The following is a 17,840-nucleotide window of genomic DNA, read 5'->3' on the forward strand; positions in this document are numbered from 1 at the left end:
GCCCCTGTATGTATTTTCACACGCATGGACCATCAGCAGGAAAGAGCAGGCCCCAGAGAGGGAAGGCCACGGATGATCTGTGAAACTGTCTGTGTAAAGGGACACTGTTTAAGCTGCAGAGATGCTCCCCTCATTTGTTTTCATTTGCCTCAATGGGTATCTGAGCTGCAATGAGTATTGTGTGACATTTCCAGTTCAAGATGAAAGTTCCTCAATCTCCCTGTGCTGTGGGTTATACACAGGATATGCCTTTGTCAGCACATCAGATTAGAGCCTGTGAATACCCCTCACCAGTGAGGGAGTTGCCCTGTGCAGGAGGAAGGCTGTGTCTGTGTGTTTGTGGCCACACTGGTAACAGGGACCCTTGGAGAAGAGTGATCCTCTTGTAGAGATGATGAATGAGCAAGGGAGACTCAGTCCTGGAACTGCAGGTAACTCCCAAACCTTCCTTCCTTTCTGTCCTGTGCAAGGAGTTGGGGGAAAGACAGGGCTGGCATGGATCCTGGGAATGGTGTGGTGGCCTCCTACCAAGACATGGGGATTAGGACAAGAGCAAAGCTACAGATGAGGGAAGTGGGCAGTGCCCAGGCTGGCAGAATGACCTTTTTCCTAGAGCCAGGGGAATGGAAGTGCAGACAGACTGTGCCCTGCTATTCCCTGCAGTGGTTTGTCTCTAAACAGTGGGGATGAAGGTTGCTGTCCTTCTGTCATTCCCCTGGTGACGCTCTCTGCATCACACTGAGCACAAGGCCCTGCTCCCATCTCTGGTGTCTGCAAGGACAACCCAGCCTCAGCTCTCCCAAGAGCTGCCAAGTGCCTTTTCCCCCTGTGGAAACAATCCCCTCTGTGTGTCTGGCTGTGCACAGCCTGAGCTGGGCAGTCCCTTATGCCAGCTGGTGGATGGGGTCCGCCACTTGGGACCCAGAGCGCCACAGCCACCCCAAAGGATGTCTCGCTAGAAACAGCTCCTTGGGGGGTCAGGGCGCTCTTCAGCTGGCAGAGGGGCTTCTCAGCATCGGGCAGAGCAGTGATTTTTTAGCTCAGTGATTTCAGCTTTCAGTGATTTCAGCTCAGTGCTCTTAGCTCATGCCCTTGTGAGTTTGCCCCTCTTTTAGCCGGTCGTGGTGAGAGAGAGAGAGGTCTCGTATGGAATTTCCGCAGGTGGTACTTTATTAAGAGCGTACTAGTGAAAGGGATCCAGGGACGAGGAACCTCTGCTGAAGAGAGGGAACCCAGGGCTTTTTATGGGACACCAGGGTGGGAGGAAAAGGGTACAGAACCAATCAATTGTAACAGATCTACATAAAATCCCGAGGGGGCTTGTGGGTCTCCAGACAGGTCACCGTAGCTGGGAGGCCTGTCTGTCCTAGGGGCTCAGGGTGAAGTTGCAAAATTCTTCCTTGACTCCTCAGCTTGGCTCCCTCCAGGGCAGAGCAGCCGGGGCTCCGCCCACCTCCACAGTCCCTCCTTTGTGAGCCATTGCAGAAAGGGGCTCACGGTACAGAGGCAAAACACAGGCAGTGAGAGAAAGAAGGTCCGAAGACAGAGGAAGAGGAGGGAGATCCAGAAAGAGCATTCAGTGACAGACAGTGGGAATAGAAGGCAACAAGGAAGATGTGTTGAGGAGAAAGGAGGTCTGACAGGATAAAGAGGGAGGGAGGTTTGGGCAGAAGACAAGCAGGTCTTGGGGTAAACAGGAAAATAAGAAGCAGCTTCGGGGCAGCCCCAGTGTTCCTGTACTCTGTGGGTCTGAGCCACTGCAAGTGACAGGCAGCAGGACCTGCTTCCAGCACCTCTGGGGATCCCCAGTCGTGGGAAAAACAGAGCAGAAGGGTGTTGGGTACACAGACCCCTGGGTTATCCTGCCCCTACTCTGGCCTGCGACATGCTCACTCTTGCTTTGTGGTTTTCAGCCCCAGCAGAAGAGAGAAGCTGCCCCCGGCTGAACATCTGCCTCTTCCTCCTTACAACCCTTGCAATCAAAGCTGCCTTTATGACCATCTGCCTTGGTGAGTGCCAGGGTCTCTCAATTCCCTTGGGATGAAGGCCTCAGGTGACTGCTTTTGGTCAGGTGGAAGTCCCATATCCCGGTCCCTCTGCCAGCAGGCAAATGCCCTTCACCAAAACACAGGTCAGAGAACTCTTCTGATGCAGCCTCATGTTTTGTGAGAATGTATCTGTAGCTTTTGATGCACCATTTGAATCTCTGGGCATAAGGCAGATCTCTTGGCTAGGCTGGCTGTGGAAGGAGCTGCCTGTGGTGGCAGCAAGGCTGTCAGAGCAGTTTGCTCTGAGTCTCTCAGTCTGCATGAGCTGAGAGCTTGGACAGCCCTGCTCTGATGGAAGGGTTTCCAGAGGACCATGAGCCAATGGTTTCCTATCCTGCTTCCTCAGGAAGGCTAAGGCCCTAACAGTGTCTCTCAGCAAACAGCTTTCATGGCTGACTGAGGCAGGCACTGACCCCTTTTGATTCCTGCAGGGATGAACAGCTCCACAGTGGGTCAAATCCCTCTGCTGGACTAAACCAAAAACCCTCTCTCTTCCCATCCTTTCTCTTTGTGTAGGGAGAAGGTCACCTTCATTGGCAATGGGGGTGCTCAGCCAGACACAGCCTCTGTCCATCTCCTCTGAGCCTTCCTCCATTACAGCTATTCAGTAACCAGGCACTGGAGCCACTATGATTGTTCTGCTCAGCAGTAAAATATTTATCATTAAATGTAAATTGAATTATCAATTGAAATAAACATCTTGTTGTCAAGCACACCCTGATCAGCTTCTAACTTCTGAGTGTCTGAGTCACATTAAATCTTTGGGATTGTGGCTATAGCCTGTCACAGTGCATTATTCCCCACACACTGGGAGCTGGTAAGTCCTAGGAGTTGATGCTGCCCCCTGGTTTCAGCAGCTGCAGCCATATGTCATTACCTTCCCCTGGCCTGTGTGTTGCTGATGGAACAGGCCCAGCTGATGGTGACTCCTCCAAATGCCTGGTGGTGTGGAGTTCAGGAAGAGACCAGCTGTGCCAGTGAGAGGCTGCTCTGTAGACTGGCAGCTGGGCTGTAGGTGTGTGCAGGGCAGAGTGGCTGTGCCTGGCTGGGCTCAATCCTGCTGGGTGTGCCATGTCCTCTGTGGCATGTGCTTCCAGGGCTCCTTCTGCTGTGTGACTTGGAAGATGGTCTCTTTCTGCCTGGGAAGGAGCTGTGCCACTGCTTTGGGCCAGGAGAGGTGACAGCTGGGACAGTGCTGGGTGGGGATATGGTGGAAGGAGAGTCAAGGGGCCAGTGATGCAGTGTGAGGAGCTGGGAGGAAGGGCTAATCCTGCTGCCTTTGCTCTCCCTTGGCAGTGCTTCCCTTCCGCCACAGCAGTGACCAGCCCAGAGACCCGCAGCAGCAGCAGCAGCAGCAGCAGTTCTCGGAGTGGGAGTGCAACTCAACAGTGCCACAAGGCACAGGTCAGTACTGGCCATGTCTCCTCTTCCCTGGGGCTAAAGGCCTCCATGGTCTGTGCCAGGACAAGCCAAACCACATCATCCAAAGAACTTCCTCGAGACCTGAGATCCCCTTGACAAGGAGTATCACAGCTTGGGGGACACAAAGCTCACTGCTCATACCCCAAAGCAGTGGGAAGAAATCTCTGTACAATCCCTGTTTTTTCAAGCTCTTTCTCTCATGAAAATGTCACCAAGGAGGACATGAGCACTGTCCCTGGAAAACTTGTATCTCTGCAGTCAGCATCTCTTGTTAGTAACCTTCACCTCTCTGTCCTCTGCCTGCACAGAGAGAGGCTGGACGTGCTGCCCAAAGGGCTGGAGAAGGTTCCAAAGAAGCTGCTATTTCCTGTCCCTTGATATGATGAACTGGGCTGAGAGTGAGCAGAACTGCACTGGGATGGGCTCCCAGCTGGTGGTGATCAACAGCAAGGCAGAGCAGGTAGGTGCTCAGGGCTGAGAGAGGGAGCCAGCAGGCAGAGACACAGGGCTGGGCCCTGCAGGGGACTCTGAGCCCCTCCTTGTCCTGCAGGGAGGGGGAATGTCCTGTCATCAACTCTGCAGCACAAGCCCACAGGGACTCCTGGTACCTTCCTGTGCTCAGTCCTGCCCCTCATGGATGTTGCATTCTCTCTGATTGCCAGGTTTTCCTCTCCAAGCAAATAAAAAATGCTCCTAAAAGAGAGAATTTCTACATTGGTCTGTTTGCAGAGAAGGTGGGCCAGTGGCAGTGGGTGGACAAGACTCCATATAATGTGACAGCAGCGTGAGTATCTCTGGCTGAAGAATGTTTGATGGAACTCTTGGTAGGGAAGGAAACTAGGAGAGATGTGACAAGTTCAGCACGAGAGGGGCTGTCACCATTGTGAGAGATTGTTTCCTTGTGAGAGATCAAAGATACAGCAGCACAGGGCTGTGTAGGACACCAGGTTCACATGGCCCCATCTCTGCTGGTTATTGCTTATGAATTCACTACCTGAGACTTGGAAGTCAATGCTGGAGGCACAGAAAAAGCTTCAATTTGGTGGCTGCAAGAACCCTTCAGAACCCTGATGAGCAGCCTAGCCTGACCTCCATTCACTGCACTTGTATGCACAAAATGGCCTCTGCTGAAATGCAGGGAAGGAGATGGGGCACAGGGAGAGAGCACCAGGACTGCCCTTGCTGCATCTTCTTCTGGAGAACAAACTTGCTCTGGGGGCCAACACGGGCCTCTGCTGGGTGTGAGGTGCATGGGTGAGTGGTGGAGATCAGTTCCCCACAGGATGGAGCAGGGCCCTGTTGTGCTGGAAGGCTGTAGGAGGGAGGCAGGTTTCCATGTGACACTGGTGCCAGTGGGATGTGGAGTGGGAGCAGGGGCATTGCTTCTGTCCATGGATCAGCAGTGGGAATTTCTGTCTCTTCCCTTCAAATCTTGTTTCCCACTGTGGCCTTTTCCAGCAGTGCTTTACAGTGGACACTGAGGAGTAACAAGCCTGTCTCTGTCCCAGGTTCTGGCGAGTTGGAGAACCAAGCAACGCGCCTGACCAGAATGGCACTGTAATCCATGCATTGGAACACAATATTCTGAAAAACTGGAATGATGTCATCTATTACACCATGCATCATCGGATTTGTGAAGCTGCAGCAGTAACTGTGTGATGGAAATATCCCTGTCCTGAGTCAAGCTGGGAGCTGAGCACTGAGCTGGGAACAGGGCTGGCTGTGCTGGGAGGGGTGGGGAGCCCTGACACATCTTCACTGTGTGGGGTGGCACCATGTGTGTGGAAGTGAAATGAGCTTTGTCCAGCATCCCCAGTGCATGTGGTGGCTCAGGGAACACAGGAAGGCTCAGGCTCATCAAACAAAGGTCCTGTGTTCTTGTGTCCTCTTCTCTCTTAAGAAGGCTCTTGTGTCCAGGAGCCTCTGGCTGAAAAGAGATGGACTTGTCCAGGAGGAAGACACAGGAATGGAAGACAGATACCCATAGTTTCAATGTCCTTTGTCTCCTTGAGCAGAGCTGTTTGCTGTTTGTTGAGTCACACAGACAATGTCCCCTAGCTGTACTGGTTTTGCTGAAAAAGTTCTGAAATCCTGAGCAAGAGAAAATACAACATCACACCCATGAAGAAAAGCTCTGTGCAGTGTCTCTGTATCTCGTTTTTCCCCACATCGAAGCTGGAGAATTATAGCCCTAGAAGCATGGGATGGTTTGGGTTGTATGGAACCTTTAAGGATCATGTTTCCAGCTTCTAGATCTTGAGCAGGGGCCCCTTAGACTAGACTAGGTTGCTCAAAGCCCCATCCAGCCTGCCTCTGAACACTTCCAGGGATGGCCTACACACAGCTTCTGTGGGCAACTTGTGCCGGTGTCTCACATCCTTTACAGAAAATAATTCTAAATAATTTCTAAACCTGCCCTCTTTCAGTTTAAAGTCATTCCCTTTTGTCTTATCACTACATGCTCTCGAACAAAGTCCCTCTCCAGCCTTATTGGAATCATCTTGAAAGGTTACTATAAGACCAACTAGGAATCTTCTCTTTCCCATGCTGAACAATCCCAGATCTTTTAGACTGATCTCCAGTCCTCTGTCTCTATCCTCACTGCCTTCATCTTTGTGGCCCTCCCTTTGGACTTGCTGCCATGGCAGAAACAATCTACCATGAGCCTTCAGAGCCACCTGATGGAAAAAGTCCTCTTCCTGGCTCACCTGCCCAGGCTCACCTGTAGCAGCAGTATTCCTCGAACCAGTGGTATATCATGAATACATTTCTTCACCAGAACACAGAGAGCTCTTGGCCAGGGTTTGGTTTTATTCTGTCTGCCCTGACAGCTCTCTCTCTAAGGGGACATGTTTATATTATGGTCTGGCTTCTCTCCAGGGGACTGTGTTTGTATGAACACTGTAACTCCCAGTAACTCCGAGTAACTCCCAGTATATCCCAGTAAATGGGAATTGGGAGGGAACAGGGAGTTACTCAGAGTTACTGGGAGGGAACTGCGAGTGAACTGGGGGGAACTGGGAGTTTCTGGGAGGGAACTGGGGGCAAATTTATTCATTTGTTGGATAAGGAGAGTGAGCCAATCGCAGCGCTGGGTGCCCAAGGGGTCACTGCCCCAAGCAGTGTCCGAATTCATCTCTCACATGTTGGTCCCTTATACCATTCCAGGCACTTCACTTCCCCACATTTTCAGTTATTTTCTACTTGCTTTTCTTCATAATCAGCAGTTGTGGCTTTGAAGATCTGTTGCGGAGGTGGTCCGAGGTAGTATTCTGCTGTCTCCCCAGTCTCCTTTTTAAAAATATCTTTTCCCACTAGCATTAGTTTTGGTTATATAATTAGCTTAAGCAAGCCTTACATTTTGTTAGTCAGCACACATTTTGCAAGCCTCCTCTTAACTATTTCACATCTTTAAAGAGTACCATGCCTTAACACCTGTGCTGGGCCCCTCTGTCTCAGTTATTACAAAACCCCAAATTCAGCATGTTTCCAAAGACCTTTGTAAAGCCTCTCCGTCTGTTAGTCCCACTTCCCTTTGTTAAAAGATTGCAAATTCTTCTATACTAAGAAAACAATTTATAACTTATACAAAGGGTAGTTTAAAACTTATACTACAAGGTGGTTTAAGGTTTATATTGCAAATAATTACAACTTTGTTATTGAAACAAATGGTTAGCTAAAAGCCTACTGTTGTATAGTTGCCTTGTTAAACCCCACTTCCATGACTTACTTACCTGATATTTTTTCTTAAAACTTCTTTATAATACTCCCATGGTCTGTGTCCACATTGCCCACAGATGCACAATGCTATTTGATTGACATGAATCGCAACCTGATTTCTCACATGGGAAAAATCTTTATTCACATCACTTCTTCAATAGTTTTACAGACCTCATGTGCAGCTTTAATTGATTCATCATTTTCTTGCCAATTACTCCATTGGTTAGTAAAAGGTATTCTACTTGTCCATCAGATCTACCTGTTCTTGGATTGGCTGCATCTTTCCTGATTCTCATGGGACAAATCCCTTGTTCTTGCAGGTGCATTTGGTTTTCAACCCATGAATAGGTTGTTCTGCTAACGAGTTTCCCTACCAAGATTGTTGTTTTCTCATGGGAACTTGCAAATGACTTCAAAAAGTGACAGGCTAACTTTGGCAATTCAGCAGAGCAGGTCTAATTTGATGAGGCCTTTCTTCTAGAATTCTTCCAGCTGTCACCACATTCCTTCTCTGTGGCATGGTTGGATTTCATTATGCCAAAATGAGCTTTCATCTTCTGTTTCTCTCCAAAGGCTTGCAGCGCAGTACTAATATCTGCTCATATTCCAGCAGCACAGGGAGAGCAAACCACTGCTGGAAGTTTTCTCACCACTGTAAAGATTCTGAGTTGAAACTGTGGGAATTGACTGTGCTGCAGAGGAGGAAGTGAAGGTGCAAATGATGGAGATAGATCCTGCCAGGAGACAGTACTGGCTCCCTTGCAGTGTTTGACCAGATGATCCTGCTGAGCACATCCTGAAAGACTGGTGTCTGTGGCTTGAATCTACATTAAGTGCTGTGTGCTCATGGCTGGTGCGGCTCCCGCTGTGCCTCCCAGCAGGCTCTGTACGTGCCCGTGTTTGCAGGGGCAAGATGCACTCAGGGTCACAGGAATGGCGATGACTTCTTTTCAGCAAGAAGCAACACCAAAAACCTCTAAAGGCCGCACGTAGCAAAAGGGGCAAAAAACGCCGCAAACAAATAGAGAAAAGGTGAAAAAGGCACAAAGCGCTTGTGGCTCCCACCTCCTGCCCCGCAGCCCGCGGAGCTCCGCGGACAGGGGCCGCTGGTGCAGGGCCGGGCCCAGCAGAGCCGCCGGGGCTGTCGAAAAAGGCCGCGCTGAGCCGGGAGGGAGCGGCCTTGGAAGTGTCAGCCGTGGGGATGAGCTGCGAGCGGGAAATGTGCTGCGGCTCCTGCCGTCCGCGGAGCTGGCGCGTTCCGTCTGGAAGTGCGGAGCGAGCGGTGCCCGGGGCTTTCTGCAGGCTCCGAGTCACCGGCGCCGAGCCACCGCGGCCACCGCCCGCCCGGAGAGCGGAGCCGCCAGCCCGCATCGCCGCCTGCCGAGACTGCGTCCCGCCGGAGCCGCTGGACAGCGGCGCAGGCACACAGCTCCCGGCTTTGTGTCGGCTTCCCGTGCCGCCGCCGGCTGCGCGTGCCTTGGAGGGAAAGCGGTTTCCAAGTGGCTAGAACATTTTTAATGGGCTTTTCAAGATGAAAAACGGAATTGCAGGGGCACTTTTCCATCGTTCGTGGGTAGAGGGAACAAAATCGGACCTGCAGACACGGACGGTGCTGACCCAGAGATCTCTGGAGCCCGCGGGTAGGAAGGGGGGCTGCTGCCGCAGCAGCTGCGGTCACTTCGGTAGACTATAATTTTTTGAATGAATTTCTAATAAAAGACCACGTAGGTAACGATTTTGTGGCTGCCATCCCTTCCCCCTATGTCTGCTGCCCCAATTCGTCGCCCCTTTCGATAGAAGAGGCATTTTGTCCAACTGCTCTCCCGCTGTTTTCTGTGCCATAGCAGTAAAGTTGCTTTTTCTCCTGTTTTCGTCGCTGTTTGCGCACTATCAGTGTCCAAACCCGTATTCTGGCTTTTTCGTCAGCTGAAATTGCTGGCTCGAGGATTTCCCGTATTTTCCTCCTTTTATAAACTCCCAGTCAGGACGCTGCACCCGCGGCCGCGCCTCCTCCAGCCTCCCACCAGCCCCCAAGGAAATGCAGCTGCAAGAATACACATCCCCTTTGTGGGAGCAGGGGCTCCCCGGGTCCCACACACTTCCCGTTGGACATGTGGGGTTCGTGTGGATGCACACCTCTCCCGGCAGCCTGTGAAGCACAGGTGAAAGCACAGGGTGACAGTGTCACACTGCAGAGCTGTGGCTCTGTGTCTGCCGCACCCCTCAGTGCCTTGAGCGAGGTCACCCACGGCACTCAGCTGCCAGGGAGCTTCTTACAGACACAGGTGGCCAAGCTGCAGAGCACCCTGAGCTCGATGGCCACTTCCTTCCCGTTTCTCCATCCTCTCTCTCTTCAAGTCTTCTTGCTTCTTCTAATTTTTGTTTTCAGACAGTTTCTTCTGTGCCTCAGAAGCCTTTCCCTAATGCCCTGCTTACTGTTAAGCTGGTGCTCATGTTCTTCCTCAACAGCAGTGGTTTAGGGGCAGATGCCTCCTCAAACAGTGGCAGCTATTCAATTGACACAGCTGCTTGCATCCACACGCCTTTTTATCACTTGCTGCTGTGCAGGCCATCTGACCAAGATGGGGTGCAATGGGTGAGGCTGGAGAGGGTTCCAAGCAGGAAGAACAGCAAGTGTGCTTGTTTTCAGAAATTGACTTGGTGGAGGACATTCTCTCTTTCCCAGTGGTTGATGGCAGTTTCTCCAGCAACCTGAAGCCCCTGAGCAGTCCTGCTATCCAGTTGCCTTGAATTGCAAATGATTTGCAGGGAAAGGCTTATCTGCCACAGTGACATGAGGGCAAGGAGCCTGGAAGGAAATGCTAACAGAGCAGAAGGCAGAAAACACAGGAGAAGTGCCAGCAGCAGGGAAAATCCAGGAAGAGAGAGTTAATCCCAGAGAAAGTTGTTTCCTGTGTGGCTGGTTGCTTTGCCCTCCCACAGTCTGGAAAGCAGCCCCAGAGCCCTGAGCCCCAGCAGTGTGTGAGAGCAGCTCACAGAGGCAGCTGTCAGGCTCTGCAACCTGTGCTGCAGCTTCTGAGCTTTGTTTTCAGCAGTAAAGTAGAAACAATCCAGGAGGACACTGGAGGTTCCTTGTCATCGAGCTGTGTGAGAGCAGCTCTGGAGGACCCAAGGATGAGATGGACTCTGGTGGCTCTCACTCTCACCAATGAGGCAGGAACTGTTGGGGATGTAGAGGCTGAGGTCCACTTTGTGTGCAGTGATTCAGAGATGTTGGTGTTCAGGATGTTGTCAATCCTTGCAGGGAGGGATGAGCTCCAGGACATGAGGTGTCAGAGAGATATGGACCCAGACTCTTCCAGATCGTGATTCATTCCAAACTCCCAGAATGAATGTCCCTTGTTCTCCTACTGCTCTGTTCCTGGGGGCAGCAATCCTACATGGAATCCTGCCTTCTTCCTACTGTTCTTTAGGTTTTTAGTGAGAATTTCAGAAGGTGTGGGAATACATTTCCCACACCCAGCAAGTATTTTCCAAATAGGGAAAGAGTTTCAGTTTACCTCTAGACATTTTTATGAGGTTTACCTAGATTTTTCCATACCCTTCTGGCAGTAACTGGCTCAGCACCAGCACAAGAGCTTGAATCTGGCTCTAAGATTGTAACTCAAAGCCTCTTGGTGATTTTATTGGCAGCAGGCCACGTTGTCCCTCCTAAAACATTCACTATTCAGGAAGAAGCACAAAGGAAGTAAAAGACTTTTTGGAGTGTTTTAGCAAGGTGTCCGAGATTTTCTCAGACACCTGTGCACGGCTTAGCTTTTGTTTTCTGTAACGTTTGTTGTTTTGTTATTTTTCCCTATTAAACCTTTTGCTTTACAAAAGCTGAAGATCAGTCTTGCTGATTAATTTTAGCCACTTCTCTGCAAAGGCTGGACCCTCAGAGATTGATACATTTACATTACATTCTGGTGGTTCATTACACTCTGACCAGGTGCTAACCTGTATCAAGAGGGGAGGAATGGCATCACCACTAGGCATGGCATGAATGTTTTGGGAGTAAAGTTGAGGAGTTTTATTTCCACTGGACTTTGGGAATAAAAAGTGCAGTACTCTACGGAGGACATATATCAGAGATTTTTGGCAGGAAAATCTGAGGGGATCTCTAGCGGAGAAATTTGGTTTTAGGAAAGGTGGGAAAAGTGTGAGGTAATTTGGGGAGGACAGGCAGAGAAAATTTTGTGAAAAAACCTGAGGTGATTTTAATGGCCAGAAAGAACATTTTGGAGGTAAAATCTCAGGTAATCTGCAGGGGAGTTACTGAATATTTTGGAGGCCAAATCTGAGGTAATTTGTATGGGATAAATAGGGAACATTTGTGAGGGAAAATCTGGGGGGAATCAGTAGGGGGAAAAAAGGACATTTTGGAGATAAAATCCAAGGTAATCATTAGGTGGCATTTTGGGGCTTAAATCAGAAGAAACGTATAGATGCCAATGGGGACGTTATGAAGGGAAAATCTGAGACAACCTCAATTGAATGGAATGTTTTGGAAGGAAAATCTGAGGTATTCTGTAAGGACCAGAATGAACAGTGAAGGAGAGGTGGGTGCCCCTAGTGATGCTGAGGGGGTTTGAGGGTCACTGAGGGAATACAAGTGTCACTGAGGGGACATGTGTCCCTGAGCGAGTGGCAGGTGCCCCAGGTGTCACCGAGGGCATAATAGGTCACTGAAGGAAAGGCTGACTGCCATGTGCTGCTGAGGGCCCATGAATGTGACTGAGGGGAGGTAGTTGTGAAGCCCAAAACTGGGCAAGAAAATAAAACTATAGTCAGAAGGTTACAGAGCAGGTGTTTGTTTATTCAGAGCTGGGAGTGAGGTGGATCTCTCCACCAAACCTCACTCAATCTTCTTTAGCCTTCATTTCATTTTGAAAGTCCTCCCAGGGAAGGGCACAGTTATAATGTGACCTTTACAAATTACAACTTCTTTACAAATAGTAACTAATATGGGCATATTCCTATTGTTATAAAGCTGTGTCATGGTTTTATTGCAGTTGGTTGATTTTGTTCCTGTGTCAGTTCTTTCTGTGGTGGTCGTCAGTCTTCTGGTGGTCTTTTGATGAAGACTTGTGTATCCTTCTCACGTTTGAACTTTTTACCTCCAGCTTCAGCACATGCCTGGTGCTTCTTGTTTTTTTCAGTCTAACTTGTTTGTAGCAATTTTGCAGTTTGCAAATTCCATTAAAATTTGCTTTTTTGCTCTTGATGGTGCTTGTTATCCCACTGCCTTTGCCATCTTGCTTGTTTTACCTGCACATCTTGGTAAGGTATTACTTGGTACAATACTACTTGGTACAATATTACTTGTAACCTTCTGTTACATACCACTTAGAATTCAGGTGCCACTTGTGTTTCTCTGATGAGATATTAGTTTTGAAGAATTAAGGACTTTAGTTAAACTAGGTATTGCTGACGTAGACTTCCCTTTACTAACTAGACATTGTTGAGGTAAACTTCCCTTTTTTTAACATAAGCCGGATTTAAGGAACTGATAAATCAGGAGACCTGTCAACTTAATCAATAGACTCCAAGAATACAATGTGATCCTAAATCAGATAGTCTTGAGAAAACAGGATCCAGGTGTCACCAACACTAAAAGGTTAAAAAGTCAAAGCGAGGAAGACCCATTTTACTTCATCATTTTGAGACCCCACCCCATAAGAAGGACCACCGACCCATTTCAAGGAACAAACTACGCATGCTTAATTGCTTTTTGCCTAATTACCATACGAAGCGGGGAATGGGATGGACCAGAGTTATGAATATGCATTTGTGTTTTGGATATTCAACACTTTTGTACATAAAAAGACCCTGTGAGCATCTGTGATTTGCACGTGTGTATTTGGGAGCTATCCCGCACGCTGCCCGGCGTCGTAATAAACACACACTTTCTAACTTCAAACTGTTAGAGAGTCTTTGTCCGTCAGAGTTGCATATCGGTATTAGATCAATATCCATATTTTTTTTTAACAAATCACTGAGGGGGAATATGAGGGTCATTTGAGGGGAGGCAGGTGCCCCGTGTTCCTCCAAGGGGACAGGAGGGTCACTGAAGGGGTGGCAAATGCCCTGTGTGCTGCTGAGAGGGCATGTGGGTCACTGAAAGAATGGTGTGTGCTAAGGGGACACAAAGGTCACTTGAGAGGCAGGCAGCTGCCTCGGGTGTCGCTGAGGAACCCTGAGGGTCTCTGAGAGCCATACGGAGTACCCTGCATGTGTAACTCCGGCAGTGGCAGCTGCCCCGCGTGCCACTGATGGGGCATGCGGGTCACTGAGGGGGGATGCGGGTTTGCCGCGGTTCACTGAGGGCACAGGAGGGTCACTGGTGGGGAGGCGGGCGCATCCCGAGGCCCACGGGAGGGGCAGGCGGGTTCCTGTCGTGCGGCCGCCGCCTCCGGATCGGCACCGCCGGTTCTGTCAGCGCAGCGGCGGGACCCGGAGCCACCGCGTCCTCCGCTCCCGGCGAGGCGCCGCGCGGGGATCCGCGCCCGGTCCGGGAGGAGCCCCGGGGCAGCCCCTGGGCTGAGACACGGAGGAGGAGGGGACGGCAGCCGTGAGGGGACTGCGGGGCTTCAGTTTGCAGGGGGAAGTGCTGAGGGAACGTCTTTTTTTCTCATGGGCAAGAACTGTGAACCCTGGGGGCAGTTCCCAGTCTCCAAGGGGCAGCAAAAACTTCAGAGGGGAGGAATGCTTGAATTCCCTGGCATCACCTGTGGGGCACGGGATGAACATTTTGGGTAAAATTGAGCTGTGCGGGAACAAAAGCTGCGGTAATCTGTGGCAGTCATGCAGCGGACATTTTTGGCAGGAAAATCAGAGGGGATCTCTAGGGGAGAAAATTGGTTTTGGGGAAAAGTCTGAGTTAACGTGGGGAGGGTGAGCAGAGAAAATTTTGTGATAAAACCTGAGGTAATTTTAAAGGGCCAGAAGGCACATTTTGGGGGTGAAATCTCAGGTAATATGCAAGGGAATGAATAAAAGTAAAATGTCATGGGTTGAAACACTATCTCTCTGGTAGGACTTTGGAATTCTGTAGAAAGGACAGGAACCTCTGCCGGGGGCGGTTCTGAATTTGCCATGTAGTTCTGACCATTCAGAAAATGGAAGGCAACTTTTGGTAATCCACATAGGAAAGCTGAAGCTGAGTTGGAGATTTCCTTTCTCCCCTGTCCGGTGAGCAGGTAACACGTGGGCAGCCGAGGAGAGCCCGGCTTAGGCCCTGGCTGCCCCTACAGGGAGGCTGGGCCCAGCCGGGACTCCAGAGCCGCTGTCCCAGAGGCCGGGCTGCAGTCCAGCAGGGTGTCCAGGACTCCAGAGCTGCTGTCCCAGAGGAGGCCGGGCTGCAGTCCGGCAGGGTGTCCAGGACTCCAGAGCCCACAGAGGAGGCCGGGCTGCAGTCCGGCAGGGTGTCCAGGACTCCAGAGCCCACAGAGGAGGCCGGGCTGCAGTCCAGCAGGGTGTCCAGGACTCCAGAGCCGCTGTCCCAGAGGAGGCCGGGCTGCAGTCCGGCAGGGTGTCCAGGACTCCAGAGCCGCTGTCCCAGAGGCCGGGCTGCAGTCCAGCAGGGTGTCCAGGACTCCAGAGCTGCTGTCCCAGAGGAGGCCGGGCTGCAGTCCGGCAGGGTGTCCAGGACTCCAGAGCCCACAGAGGAGGCCGGGCTGCAGTCCGGCAGGGTGTCCAGGACTCCAGAGCCCACAGAGGAGGCCGGGCTGCAGTCCAGCAGGGTGTCCAGGACTCCAGAGCCGCTGTCCCAGAGGAGGCCGGGCTGCAGTCCGGCAGGGTGTCCAGGACTCCAGAGCCGCTGTCCCAGAGGCCGGGCTGCAGTCCAGCAGGGTGTCCAGGACTCCAGAGCTGCTGTCCCAGAGGAGGCCGGGCTGCAGTCCGGCAGGGTGTCCAGGACTCCAGAGCCCACAGAGGAGGCCTGGGCTGCAGTCCGGCAGGGTGTCCAGGACTCCAGAGCCCACAGAGGAGGCCGGGCTGCAGTCCGGCAGAGTGTCCAGGACTCCAGAGCCGCTGTCCCAGAGGAGGCCGGGCTGCAGTCCGGCAGGGTGTCCAGGACTCCAGAGCCCACAGAGGAGGCCGGGCTGCAGTCCAGCAAGGCTGGCTGCGTGTCTGGGGCAGCGGCGGGGATCGGGGCCGGTCCGCACAGAACTATGCCCTGAGCCCCCTTGGCAGTCGGCACCCCTGGCCCAGGAGGAAGAAGGGATTCCCCCCTCTCCTCCACTCTATGCTGGGCCGTACAGAACAACTGGAGCAGCTCATGCTATCAGATCCAGGGGTGGAAAAACAGAGTATCCATCAGCCTCCCCTTCACCTCTATGGTTGAAACATTTGCAGCTGCCAAGGCAGAGATCACCTGACCACCACATGCCTGGGTAGGCTTAAACTCTTTCCTGACATAGATTGAGACTTTAAAACTCTATCCCTTCTTGGAGATGAAAGAAAAGGCCAAATTGGAGACATGTAGAGGAACAACATGGAGATCTCAAAGTCAGTAAAGGATTCTTCCTTTACAGTGGTAAAGAGGACGAGTTGTCTTGGTTCTAGGCTGAAAATCTCCTATGGATTTTGGTAACAGGAAATTCTCTTAAATCATGGACAATATAAATTGGAGAGATGATTTGTGGATTTGAGCAAAGTATCTGTGATGAACTGAGTGAACATTTTTGTGCCCTCATGAGAAGTTGAACAGAGAGAGATGAGAAGAAGCCTGCTGCCAGTGAAGAAGTGAGAAGACCCTCTCTGTTCCCTGAGTTGAAAAAGATCCTTCGTTTTTTTTTAACAGCTCATTTTTAAACGGCACCACCCCAATTTGTGAAATCCATGGCCCATGGGGAGTCGTGAGAAAGGCTATGTGATATGGGAAGTTCCACAGATGCAGATTCTCTGGGCGGGCTGCTTTTGTGTGAAAGTTACCAAAACACAGGAGTGACTTCTCTCTCTCAAAGACTGAATGAAAGACTGTTTTATAAGTGGTACTGACCTGGGGTTCTGAGTTTTGCCTCTTTACATTGTTTATAGAAAAATGAAGTTTCTAGTGAGAGAAATGGTTTGTTTTAGAAATTTATTTGTGTGTTTTTTTCTTATTTTCTTCTCTTACTGTTTGTTAATAAAATCTATGTGGTTTTGCTTCTAAGTTGAGCCTGATTTTGCCTTTTTCTCCCAAAATCCTCTCTCTCAAATAAGCAAACCAAAACCACAACATAAAATTTAAAGCAATCTCTAATGTATAGAACATTTTAGGAGCCAAAACTGAGTTATCTGTCAGAGATATTTTGGAGGGAAAATCTGAAGAGGTGTGTGAGGCAGAGAACAAACATATTTGGGATAAAATCTAAGGTGATGTAGAGGACACAGCTAAGGGGGAAAACTAGTGGCAATCTTTTGGGAGGGCCGAAGTCACTTTCTCATCACAAAACCTGAGGTAACTTATATGAAACAAATAAGCACATTTTTGAAGGGGGAATTTGGGGCAATTTAGAGAGAAAAAATGAGCACATTTGAGAAAGAGTCTGTTGTAACACAGAAGTGAGAGGCAGCATCTTTGACATCTTTGACAGAAAATCTGGGATAACTTAAAAGGGAAAGAGGTGACATTTTTAGCTAAAGACCTGGGATACTTTAGAAGGGTATTGCTGTGGGCAGAATGGGAGCTGCAGACAAAATCTGTTACAAAAGTCCTCCTGATGAGTCATGAGGTGCAAAATCAACCCCCTTGCTTTCTAAACTCCTCAGAGAAGCATCTCTGTGTGGCATAATCCAGTCGTAGTCCCAGAATTAGTCAAATCTTTATGCATAAAAGATTTTATAGATGTAATTGAACATCTATACAGTTTTATCCTTTGGGACAAAGGATTGCAAACCACATGTATTCATGTAAACTTATGATTTCTGGTGATTACAACTACATGAAATACCTTAATCAGAATTCTTTCCTAAACAGTATAGGTGTTATAAAAACCAGTGTAGTATAATGTACTGTTTTCAACCAACAATGATTATATTAAAGCTAGCAAAAAAACCTCTTCAGTGAAAGTTAATACAATACAGCCCTGCCAAAAATGATGCAAATCTCTTCTGCATATCTTTGGGAGGGAACTGAGGAGTATCTACAATCAGGGAGGGATCATTACAAACCAAATTCCCAGAAGGAATATCTGGCAAGACCTAATGTTGATATTTGGGACTGGGTGGCTCCAGGCTCAGTCTGTGGGGCTGTTGGGTGGCAGTTGCCTCCAGACACAGGAGCTGGAGCTTCTCAGGCCTGAGTGTGTGGTCATCCACTGACAGAAGCCATGGGATGGCGAGGTTTCCAGCTGGTCGAGGGGTCCGCCGCTTGGGACCCAGAGAGCCACAACCACCCCAAAAGATGTCTTGCTAGAAACAGCTTTTTGGGGGGTCAGGGCGCTCCTCAGCTGGCAGAGGGGCTTCTCAGCAGGAGGGCAGAGCAGTGATTTCAGCTCAGTGATTTCAGCTCAGTGCTCTCAGCTCCTGCCCTTGTGAGTTTGCCCCTCTTTTAGCCGGCCGTGGTGAGAGAGAGAGAGGTCTCGTGTGGAATTTCCGCAGGTGGTAACTTTATTGCAAAGGTACCAGCGAAAGGGGTCCAGGGACGAGGAACCTCTGCCAACC

At 50.2% G+C, this 17,840-nt stretch overlaps 1 protein-coding gene across 1 annotated transcript; it reads left to right on the top strand.

Annotated features, from left to right (window-relative positions):
- The first annotated feature begins 295 nt into the window (after positions 1–295).
- On the top strand, positions 296–5,601 carry LOC136374004 (C-type lectin domain family 4 member E-like). Its single transcript, XM_066339116.1, has 6 exons — positions 296–431; positions 1,914–2,009; positions 3,345–3,452; positions 3,779–3,930; positions 4,133–4,254; positions 4,979–5,601. The coding sequence occupies exons 1-6, from the start codon at positions 392–394 to the stop codon at positions 5,127–5,129; spliced, it is 669 nt and encodes a 222-aa protein (XP_066195213.1). The 5' UTR covers positions 296–391; the 3' UTR covers positions 5,130–5,601.
- Positions 5,602–17,840: the final 12,239 nt, after the last annotated feature.

The sequence above is a fragment of the Sylvia atricapilla genome, chromosome 2, assembly GCF_009819655.1.
Source record: "Sylvia atricapilla isolate bSylAtr1 chromosome 2, bSylAtr1.pri, whole genome shotgun sequence".
Lineage (NCBI taxonomy): Eukaryota > Metazoa > Chordata > Aves > Passeriformes > Sylviidae > Sylvia > Sylvia atricapilla.